We start from the raw sequence: 11914 nt of genomic DNA, 5'->3' as shown, positions 1-11914 counted from the left end.
TATATGTATATATAAATAATATGAACTGGAGTTACCGGAAACCGCAGTTATAGTACTTTAGAATAAATTCAGATTAAACAGTTCAAAGAGATTTATGTCAGGCGATACCAACTTGTGCGTTTTGGAGTGCTCGTGTGTTATATTGATACTGGGTTATTATTGTACTATTTATTCTGTTGTATGTAACTTCAGCTTTCAATTGTAAAGCGATGGGTGGGCTTAGTTCGATAGGACTATTTTACTATTAATACATGTTGCAGGACTCATTGGTGCTGAACATATAAGAATCAAGCACTTTAGACGTCTAAACGAATAAGCAATGAACCATGAACGAACGATGCAATAATAATCGTAAAGGCAACTATCATCTCGTGGGCTAGGACCACCTTCGCGGCTCAGTCCTGCCCATTGACTGCGAGCAGCAGATTACTAACACTTAAAAGCAGGTTACCACTAGCTGCGGTAACGGAATGCTTCCATTTGAAAACTCCAGTCAGCACAGATCATAGGGGCTTGAATGTCTCAACTGAGTAAGCTCTAATGAAAATGAATATGTACATCAGTTTTGGGAATTAAGCCCTGTTCAGACAACTTGCTTATTCGGTGCCAAAGATACCAGTGGAAAACAGCATAACTACCTTATGCAACCAATTGGCATCCGTTGTTACAGGTGCAATATGTCACCACGCCACTGTCATCGATATCGTCTGCGCTGTTGCTCGTCGGAATAGGGACGGCCGAGGGGATGACATAATAAGTTGACGGGTGGACTAAAGATTAGTAGGCGCTTCTCGTCTGAATAGAACAACATCATCGGCCACATCTTAATTTCACCTTTATAAGTTGGTACATGGAAAAGTCAAATAGAAATAGATGACGGGCTGCTGGGCTGCGTGAACACCCATTGTCTGCGCTGACCGAAAGAAAGCGGCATGCGCGAGGGCTAATACAAAGCTATACAATGTTCCAGCCACCTCATAAATCGTCGCACCTGCAATTGTCTGCTAATATTGTTCGCCTACTCGATAACGCAATGGATCGTATTATCGTCGACGTGGTCCTTAGGATTGGCTATTCAATATGGCATCACCTAACGGTGGAAAGGAAAAGGGCTCACGGCTGTTGCCACCCATCACTCACTAAAGGAACCAGACGTGGCCAGGTAGAAAGAAGTTTGACGAAGGACAAACAGAAGGTAAGGAATCTTGTAAGAAAGGACAGCTGGATAATTATACTGGTGCTGCGCAACAAGAATGCGTCTGAAAAGTAGATATAAGACAGTAGCAGCGAGGGCTAGGATCAGGCGCTGGCAAAGGGTAATACTAAACCTGACGCTGTACTCGTCGTCATATCAACAGCGGTAGCCTTAGGCTTATATGTTACCTTTTTTACTTTCTGTTCGAGATACCTTGAACGGTACGCCCAGTCGCACAAGATATCCAGGACCATGTACCAATTTGTCCGCTGATCCGGGTGCTGGCAACGTCATTGTCTATCGTCAGTGTTCATCGCTTGCTAGATCTTCCAACCGCCATCATCTCTCTCAAGACCGCGGTCGTTGCGCTTGCGAAACTACTTTTCCACGAGCAACTCTACAGTAAAATATATATGTAGCACGGATAGATAGGGGGCTTAGGCAGACCAGACTGAATCCAGACGTGGTGCAGACAAAACAAACAACGATTGGCGAATAATCCGTCTCTAGGAGAGTACATCGTGAGTTGAAACATCTACGAGTTGGAGTGAACATGGTGGGGAAGGCGGGGTGCCGGCTGTGGACACATGAGGCCGAGGTATGCTATATCAGATCCCCATCGTAATGCAAGCGTAGTATAACCGTTATCGTGTTCTCATATTGCAGACTTGCTAAGTCGTCGGTAGAGTTAAGAAAGTAGGCCGCGTACTGATTCATCCGAATGGCTGGTTTTCATCTGATCTTATAAACCTGAGTCAGATCCGAATACGACACAGCCAAGTGAGCACCCGACAACAACAAGCTAAGATCAGTATATTAAGCAGGCGAAAAGACACACGAGAAAAAAAGAACCGGCTTGTTCGGGGCATGGAACTGAATCAATATAGTCGGCAATAGCAAGGAACGCTAGCATCATATCGCAGTATCATTGTGAAAAAGACCGCTGGCCTGCAGCCCGAAGCTTTGACACTTCGTAATAACTTCGCAGTATTGTGACCCTTAGGCGTTCCACCCGGTCAGGTGAAAATATCCAGAGCAAGTACGTTTACCGGCTTTCGAGTACGTATAGATTACGGAATGACAGCAGCGGCTTCTAAGAGACCTCCGTCAGTATAACAGGGGCGGTTACATTGTAAGAAACTATGAGGAACTCTATTGCGATACTGGAAGAAGCGATCGGGGATGATTCCTTCGTTCGCCCACCAGCACGCTACTTTGCATGAAACAGCGGTGGTTTTTTTGACAGCGAAGCATGAACTACTCACGCCACACACTGTCACCGGCAATATACCACTTCCGATTTTCGTTGTAGCTTAACCTCAGTATTTCCTGTGCATGTTACTTTTTAGCAAAAAGGAAAACAAAAAACAGAAGTACGAGAAGCTCGCCTGCTGCCGTCGGCAGTATAAGTAAACGAAACGCAAGGTTGCTATCCCACAATGCATTTCCTTCCCATTCAACGAATTTATGTTGGAGTGCCCCAATTCACGATAATTTCTTCCTCTTTCCTCGCTACCTGCTAGGATTCCGTCGTTCCGTCGTGTGCTGAGAGGCTGAAGTTAGCACTCTGGTTCAATATTAACTATCTTTCGTGACAGGCTTAGCTCGATAGCCAAGACAAATAATCGGTCCCGTTTTCTTTTGCATCAGTTTCAGTTGGCTGGTATTGCTTGGCCTTGTTCGGTCTCGTCGGGCTTTGGCAAATGGCATTAGCCTACGGCCTGGTTTAGGCCAGCTCTTTAACTTGACCAACTTCTTTTCCCAGTCTCAGCCAGTTCATCTTTAAGGAACAATATGATGAAGCCAAGTCCGGCTAGTGCCATCGGACAATTCGGTGGGGACCCAATGCCGGCTAAAACCTAAGAGCCCACCCAGCAATCGCTGCGGGTCGATCTGATAAACAGAGCGGGAGCATGTAACACGACTGTGGCAAGCAACATTCAAGGGTTCGGAAAGAAAATCAAGCACAGGGGAACTGACAAGAGATGGTTGTCCCTACACAGTAGCCGCAATGACAACAGCAGGGTCTCGCCTGCTGAATGAATGCAGACCCGCTAAACCTGCCGGTTACATAGCTACTCTGTCCTATTGCTTCTTCATAGCCTACCGCTCCTATTCTCTTGCCGTTCCGCCCGCTATGCAAAGACACCATCTTCAATAGACGGAAATGAACGTGTTCTCAGAGCCATACGCTAGAAAAACTTTAACTCATTTTACCAGCAAATACTATCTACTCTTATACGGTATGTATAGCATCATAAGAGCGTACCGCCGTGTCCTGCATCGTCGCTAACAGCGACACTCCCCAAGGCCGTATGGAAAAAAGTGACAGGGCTGGACGCGGAAGATCGACTTATTTGTGACGTCCATTAAGGTCTCTCTTATCTGGCGGACATGCGCGGCACATTCCCATACGCCTAATTGAATAACACTTTTCTAATCATTCGTTTGTACTTCCATTGTTGAGCTTATTGTCGCACTTCACATGAGCACAACAGTAATAACAACAACAACGACAACAGGCAGAGAAAGGCTCAACAATTTAAAACAAACAGGCCAGTACGTGACTGTTCGTACTATCGAACGTGACCAGGAGGCCTGCTCGATTTAACCACTACATAATAGTGACGGCTAGTAGACGATCCTCGATTTCGTCTATGTGTATTGACCAGTAGTTAAATAAACCTTAAAATAAAAGTAAAAACAAAAATAAAAGGAACCACATACTAACTAAATCAACAGGTTAGAAATTTTCAATCTCATTCAATTTTTCTTAATTCGATTGCAAAGTATCGCTATTGACTTGTGAGTAATAAGATATTCTTTTATAGCGAAGCTGGAAAGCACCCAATACCTTACCTGTGTAGTGAGTTAGCTTCTATTTCATGGGAACCTGAAAAGGTTTTCGGCGTAAATTTGCGATGGATCTACCCAATGCGGCTATGTATACTATCCTACTCATACCACAGACTACCTGCGGCGCCTTATTTCCCTGGGCGTTTCTTATGTTGCTGTTAAGCACATAGCGATGGTTGACCTGATCAGTAACAACGAGCTCAAATATAATAGACACTTCCAGATTTACAGAGACGGACAAATTGTATTATGTCTTAGCTGACATTGCTTATTATATCGCGGCAAAAGGCATGAGGGTTATTACGTTTACGAGCATATAATTATCATTTATATAATTCGTACGATCTTCATTTTATAGAACGTTACCAATTTACGCCCTGCACATAATTTTTCGATGTTAAAACACAATTAAAATTGGCAGAAGTTCATCCGTTATCTTTAATCTCGTAGTTGGTGACTCTGATCGAACGAGCGGCGGGTATGATTTCCAAGAAACGTGCAGGTTTTAGACGACAATGAATTTTTTCGTTTGCTAATGTTCTGCTAGTTTGTACTTCAGATGAGCGTAAGGAGCCTCAAATAGACACGTGACTCTCGAGAGTATTCCTACTTGAATATCGCTAACAGCTATGTTCAGATCGCTACGCCGGACCGTCGGATTCAACAGCCTCACAATGGAACCTCCAGTTCCCGTCAATTCGCATGACATGGCTCGGGATATCCAGCTAAATGTTGATAGAACGTATCGAGAATCTTTATCATGAACGGTTAATAGTGTTTGTTTTTTTACAGTTGCGACTTGAGATGTTTCGTGTAAAAACGTTTGTCAATGACGGCATGATAAAAAAATTCCCACTGCATAACCTTCGTATGTTTCTATACGCGATGCTGTTAATTATGATATCTGCAGCTTTGATAGGCCAATTCTATAGCGGCTTCTATATACGACGTATTTATTCGACAAACCTTTCTCCGCCCGCAGCAGAACATCGTATCGGCCAAAAGATGGGCGAACTTGTCATGTAGCGGAGGGATCAGCCGTGGAGAACTGTTGGCGTGGTGTCCTTGCAGGTGTCCGTCGTGATTGCCGAACGGCTGCTGTTGGAGCTGCGGATGTTGAGGGCTTTGCAGGCCGCACTGCGGCAGACGAAGCTGCGCCGACGAGCCATTGGCTCCGGCGTGCTCTGAGCCCTGAAGGTACTGGTCAGCGAGCAGCTCATTCTTCAGCTTTTGCTCCGTAATCACTGTTGTCTGACCTATAAATGGAGTGCAAACAGACGAAGAAGATTTGCTCAACGACCAATCGGCGAACAAAAGATCAATTCTTTTTTAAGTCGCAATCAATAGAACACACATCCAGGCAAATTAACACGTTGGCCCAGCTGTACCTAACAGCAGCACTCTTCTATAGATTAACAATGACAAAATAGAGTGAAAACCTAAGGCAGCCTTAACAATGTTCGGCACTGTACTAAATCGAGTATGGATTCGATGTTTTTGTAACACCTAAAATAGCTCAATGTGGGATTGGAAGGAAGAATTGAAACACCTCATCGAACTTCAACTACAACAGTAGCTCTACGGCACGCTTTCTCATCGAACGAGGCAAAATGGTGGCATGCAAGCATTCGAAAAGAAGGCCGCGTGGTCCTGTAACAAATAAGGCAAGATGTTTGTGAAATCGTGCTAATTAATTGGTAGGCGGGTCCAAGTGCATTCAAATCTCCTGTCCTTACAATTGTTAGTTGAACAAACACTGAAATGTCGGGTTCGAAGACGATCGCTGATTGCTTAGGTAAACCAGACGCTCCGGACTGCTCTTGAAAATCGCACGCAATTTCAACACTATTCATCAGCGTAAATTCTGTACGGGGAACGCTTTCGTGGCGCCTGCTTATCGATCATATCGTAACGGTAACGATTCGCAGTAATTGATAGTAGTGTACGTGGGAGATAACACACAATCAGCGTCGTTCAGTGTAGAAAGATGCGCTGCAACACACGCTTGTGCATCGAAGCGTAAACGGCTACATCTTGTAGCATATTGTTAGCTTTTCGAAACACGCAACGTATGCGCAAAGAACGAAGTCCAATATGCCATGTAGCAGCGAAATGAACCTGGTCAGTAAAAGCTAAAAGCTGAACTCTGTGCTAAAGGTAGTGAGGGCACTTGGTCATAGGCAGATCACCGAGAGATACTTGAGTATATCTTTATGATACAGATGAACGTTTGTTGTGTAACGTAAATAAAATTGATTAGAAATGTGTTTGGTTCTTATCGTCCGTGTGAGCACAAGGCCACATGCCCCTGTGGGACGGCCTGCGTGGACGTTCGTCACATACTATTATTACTAGTAGTACTCTATTGTGGATTTCATAGATCTCGCCCTCGGCGACACTTCAGCTAATGACAAGCGCCGTGCGAACAGGTAGAAAATAGTAGAATCCGCTTTGGGTCATTCACTAAAGGCGAATACTGAGTCCTCACAGGCAAACTATCAAATTGTGCCTTGTCTATATACAATGAGATGGATTTGAAAAAATCAGATGATAGCTTTGCAGATATTCAATTGACGGTACCAATGTTTAGATGGTGTAGATTGTTTTTACGCCAGTTATAAGTATTTCGAAGTGTTAAAATTGTCAACCGAAGCAAAAGATCTGTTTTGCCGTGAGAGCGATCCACCCCGCTGACCGTTATAATACCTTTGGTACGGCAGAGAACAATTTCGAATGAATAGAAAAACAAGTGTAATAGTTGGTGTTCTCGCTAATCGGACGTAACGCCTTTAGATTTCCCATAGATTCGAGTCAACTAGATAAAAAAAAAAAACGATTTTTTATAACATTAATTTTACACGAGAGCTGCGTCCTTCGGATTTCGAAATTAACTGTGGCGTTTCTGGACAAGGTTCGTGCACTAACGTATATTAAATAAGCAAGAAATATCTATTACTACTACCGGCGTAATACTTAGTTTTTCTCTGCGTTGTTCGCCACTCGAGTCCAACTGCAGATGTTTCCTAAAGCTGCTTCGTAGGTAGTGCCCGCCAGAAGACCGGCTCGTAGCTATTCCTCAACTGAATACCATTTCATATAATGTCCACGCTTTGCGTCAGTAGAGAGAGGTCCTACAGCGACTAGTAGGACGACTCCGAGCCTACTAGAATCAGTCGACGCTTCACTCATTTACTTCGACTTTATATTATCTAAATATACTTTACATCTTATCGTTCATTCTATTCGTGTAAAGTTGAATCATTGTATTGTGTATGTCGATGACGAGCAAAAATGCTTTGGGAAAAAGATGGTAAAAGCTGGCGTCAGCTCTCATGACAATGTCGATGCTTATTCCTCTCATGCGTAACCTCAAAATTTCACTGTACAACATAGTTTGGGATCCTACACGAAACTTCTACAAATCTGCGCCAAATTTCGTCACTCCTGATAGCTTCCTTACCTGATGATTTGGTGTGCCAATCTTCAAACGTCATCGGACGATGCTTTGCCAAACCAAGTGTTTCGATAAGGAATAACCAAGAGCTAGGGAATATTATTACAGCGCCCGTCGATGAGCTCAGCGGCAGCGATTTGCAATAGCACTAGTATCAGCAATACTAACAACGACAAACTGAACTCTGCTGGCCTCGCGTCTGATTACTTTGCGGCGACAATAGCGTTCCTAGCGAAATAACAACGATCGGTCGGTCGGTCGGTCGGTCGGTCGACTTACGGCGATTTAACGCTGCAGCTGGCATGGCCTGGACCTGGAAAAGCAACAAGAGTAGGGCATCAGATGTTATTGCCACTACAAATCGCTAACCGTCTTTACATATGAAAAAGCTAATAATGACCTCAAAGGAGGATAACTTCGATTCGACACTTCATCATGCTTGTCAGATTGCAGTCTCAGATTGCCTCGATATATTACGTCAAATTCTATAGACGCTGGGATTTTTTTTCGCTCGCTGTGCAAAGTCTGCTGGATTTTTTCGCTTAGCTGTTGCGGCCGTGCTTGCTTTCGTGCCCAGCATTTCCTCATCTGCATACCTTGCCTTCAAGGACAACGGTGAAAGCAGTCCTATGCGACCTTTACTCCATATCTTTCACCACCTTTCACACTCCTTTCTCTCTCCTCACTTTTATACTCGATCCAAATTTTCCGACCACTTTCTTTCATAAGAGCCCAGTGCCAAAGGCGGCATGCATTTGTTGCAGCTTCTTCCACGGAGTGTTGAAATTTCGCCCTTTTTAGGCCCTTGCCGTTGCCACGAGCCCCACCAAAGCTTTTGCACTACGCTGTACTAAGTCTACTGAGCAGCAGTGGCGACCGTAGTAACAAGAATAGCCTGTTCCTTCGGTTTCAACTTCGGGAAACTTTTTTGTACTCTTTATTTTTTTTATTCCCCAGGAACAAGCGCCGACGGGACGACTAACTAGATTGTCGGCTGTTGGTTTTCTTTAATCGGTCGTCTTCGACTATCGTCGCACCACTTTGGTCCCTCTCCGTGCTAAGCTGAACACCCCACCAGCTGACAAGCGGTGGTGGCCAAATGTGAAAGGGCGGAAGAGGGCAGCATAGGACAGCAAGAAGACTACTAGAGGAGACGAGGCGTGGGGTAGGGGCAATCTTCGAACAGGGCAGACGTAGAGCAGATAGAAAGGAGTAAATGAAAAAAGCGACTGGGAAGATCAGCGTGGTTCTGTTGCTACCCTGTTTAATACAGACGCAGTCAGCTATCGGGCTGGTGTTGGACAGTGACGACATTAAAGGTATACACAGTACTTGCAGATATCCATTTCTAAGGACGACAATGACGGAAAGAGCTGTCCAGCTATAGAGAATAACAGAGGGGAACTTTCACGGAGGGGCTTCAAGATTCTTCACCGATGTATAATACACGGCCCACTGCGACCAAAGCGGTGGCCATCGTCACCCTTGGCGGTAATTTGCCCCTGGCTGCAACAGCCCTATACTGGAGCGGTTGGTCTATTTCTTCAAGGTGAATCGAACTGTTCGGCTGGCAAACTGTTTGGCAAGCATTGATTAGCAAAAACATTAGACAAACACAGATTTGGAGTTTTGGCGCTGGTCATAAAAAAAGCGTCAGCCACGCTGGCCCGGTTAGCAATAGCTTACACTGGCCTCCAATCGTTTTTTTATGGCGCTCTTTGGTGCTCCGTACTCCACAGCTTGAGTGTTCTTGCGTGACCACTACAGCCTCTTATCATATTGTCGACCCGGTTGGTTCGTACTGGGCGCACTCGCCGTATAAGAAGCCCATTCCCCCGATCATACAAAAATAAAACAAGGGCAGAAGAGAAAAAATGTACACTTATTATTTTATTATTAAACACTATTATCATTGGTTGTTTGTTTTATCTACCTCGATGTATAGCTACGTGTTTTTATAAATTCAAAAAGTTAGCGTGAACTATACCAAACGGGCACCAAATGCAGGTAAGAAGAAACAAGTCCAGTGACCAACAGATAGATGATTTTTAGGAGTAGTCCGCCGGAAGTTGACTCCTTTCGTTGACGAGTTCTTTCCTCTTATTTACTGGCTAATTCATTTTTACCGCACACTGGCGTCGATTAAGTGATTATCTTGAGTCTAGCATGTTTTATTTAGAATGTCATGGCTGCTATATATATATATATATATATATACTGCAAAACAGAGTACAACATACAGTTATAATAGTACCGTTAGTTACTGGTAGCCATTCCACTTAGGATAATTTCGTTCATAGAGCATTACGTGCAGTACAATTGAATACTGCGGTGAAACAGTCGCCTATGTGTCTGTAGGAGGATCGCGTTGCTGGGCAATGTGTTCTCTTCTGTTGTCTGACTGGTCAACTTCACGGCCGACAGACCGGCCGATCGGCATCAATAATGGCTCATTGATCATAAAAAATATGCTTGGTAAATAGCTGTTCTGCCGCTTGTTGAGGGAGGCTGACCTGAACCCGGCGCCTATGGCAGGGACATATTGGTAGATTGGTAACTACCTCGACAAGAGGGTACTCAATGAACGGGAGGCTAACAGGTAATGGACGTGGCAACGGACGTCAGGGGCGACGCAAAAGTTTCTGCAGTGGTTCATCATTATAGCGGCCGTCACCATTCTGTGCTGTCTACCGTCTATAGAATAGATGTAAGAAGAGCCTTCACTGGGAGCAGAGAACGAATTAGTAGGACAGTCAATCCGGTTAGGACATGGAAGCACAGTAAAGCATTATCATAGACATCGTTTCCCATTTCGAAAAAAAACGGTAGAGAAGTTACTCTGTGGACCCTCGGCTGCCTGCCACCGGGATCTCTGCTCGCCGAGTAGATAAATGCTGTCCGGCAACGGGGACAAACCTCTCTAGTTTTACCGTATTCTCTAGAAAAGATGGGCATTTTGTCTATAATGACCTGATTGTTTGTCTCTTAGTTATTCAGGTGCTCACGGCCAGTGAAATACAGGCATACTCGTTGTTATGTGCTTAACCTCGATTTCAAAATTTCTGTGCTTCCTAAAATAGCATTGTCAATAGAGATGGATATGGTCTAGCACTCGATCCTGGTCAGCTTCTTCATACAGTTTCATATAATATTCAAGTATGCTGATAAAATGCTTCGCGTATTTATATAATAACGATAGACAACAAAGCATACCACGCATGGCCGTGATCATTTATGGAAACGTGTTCGATCATGAGCGACGACAAACAGAAACCGTTAACCAAATAGGGGGTCGTTCCGCCAGGGCTGTTGATCCGGACTTCAACTACTGTTGTCGCCATAATGTAGCCCTATATTGATGCAGTTGTGTGTAATGTTGCGAGTGGGGCTCCCTTTGAAAAATGGATATGTACTAAATATTATGCTAATCGAAAAATGACAACCGAATCGACCATGTGCTCGTGATAAAACGTTAAGCGCTAACTGTCAGGCGACATGTACGAGCATCATTATGGTTACAAGCACCGAGACGACCGATGAGTAACTTTCACGTTCGGGAGTTAACTACCCGCGGTCGGTGCCTGTATCCTGATGACGTTATGTTGTCAACGACTCAAAAGAGCCCATTGGATTATAGTACTCCGTGGCTTGAATAGTTTCGTATCGATCTGAGCGAGTTAGTGAGAACGACGAAAGTTCACCATTGATGTCAGCTGGCAAAAGAAACCAGACTACGGCGTCCTTCCATTAGATATGTGGAAATCTATAGAAATAGGCACAGGCAACACATGACGCCTCTGCTATGTCCGATGTCAGGACAACAGCGGCAGCGATAACAATAACGGCAGAGACCTGGGTAAGACAAGATAGTTTCCGTAAAGTGCGCAGGAAGCAGTATTACTAGTGGCATAGGCGCGACACAGCGATTCCTGATACAGAGCTGCATCGACGATAACATGTCGGTGAAACCAGTACACGACTTTTTCTCCCCATTTGTATACCGACCCGCATTTCCGACTCGACGCTTCGCGTACATGTACACTGACTTTGTTCTGAACAGCTCCGTTTCCACCAACTGCTCTACCTTTGCGCCATTACAAAACGTCTTACCTTATTCTGTCAGCAGCAACTCAGCATGCAACTGCATTCAGTCCGCGAGTTGTTCCATTTCAACATCGCCGCCGCTACTAGTACCATCATCAGAAAACGACGTTTACCGACGGTCTCAGACCGAATCCATTGTTTGTTTACTTCCGAAAGAAGGGTCTCATCCCTTATGCTCTGCCGTTATACCAAATTGCAGCGTCGCTCTTCTCCATTAGCTGATGAAACTGTTGAGGTTAAAAGGCGTTCCTCTGCGTATTAGCGCATCTCACACAGATCACCGATGGGGCTTCACGGAAAAATCG

The 11914-nt window shown here is 44.6% G+C and overlaps 1 protein-coding gene across 1 annotated transcript in view; it reads right to left on the bottom strand.

Moving 5' to 3' along the window:
* Window positions 1-6094, bottom strand: part of RhoGAP100F (Rho GTPase activating protein at 100F) — a 33622-nt gene extending 27528 nt beyond the window's left edge. The window contains exons 1-2 of the mRNA XM_086971323.1: window positions 6055-6094; window positions 5018-5307 (exon numbers count right to left, since the gene is read on the bottom strand). Of these exons, the coding sequence (XP_086827449.1) occupies window positions 5018-5307; window positions 6055-6094 (330 nt within the window). The remainder of the gene's footprint in view (window positions 1-5017; window positions 5308-6054) is intronic.
* Window positions 6095-11914: the final 5820 nt, after the last annotated feature.

The sequence above is a fragment of the Varroa jacobsoni genome, unplaced genomic scaffold (genome assembly GCF_002532875.2).
Source record: "Varroa jacobsoni isolate VJ856 unplaced genomic scaffold, vjacob_1.0 scaffold_1186, whole genome shotgun sequence".
NCBI classification, from domain to species: Eukaryota; Metazoa; Arthropoda; class Arachnida; order Mesostigmata; family Varroidae; genus Varroa; species Varroa jacobsoni.
Note: the sequence above shows the minus strand (reverse complement) of the source record. Positions and strands in the feature narration are given on the sequence as shown.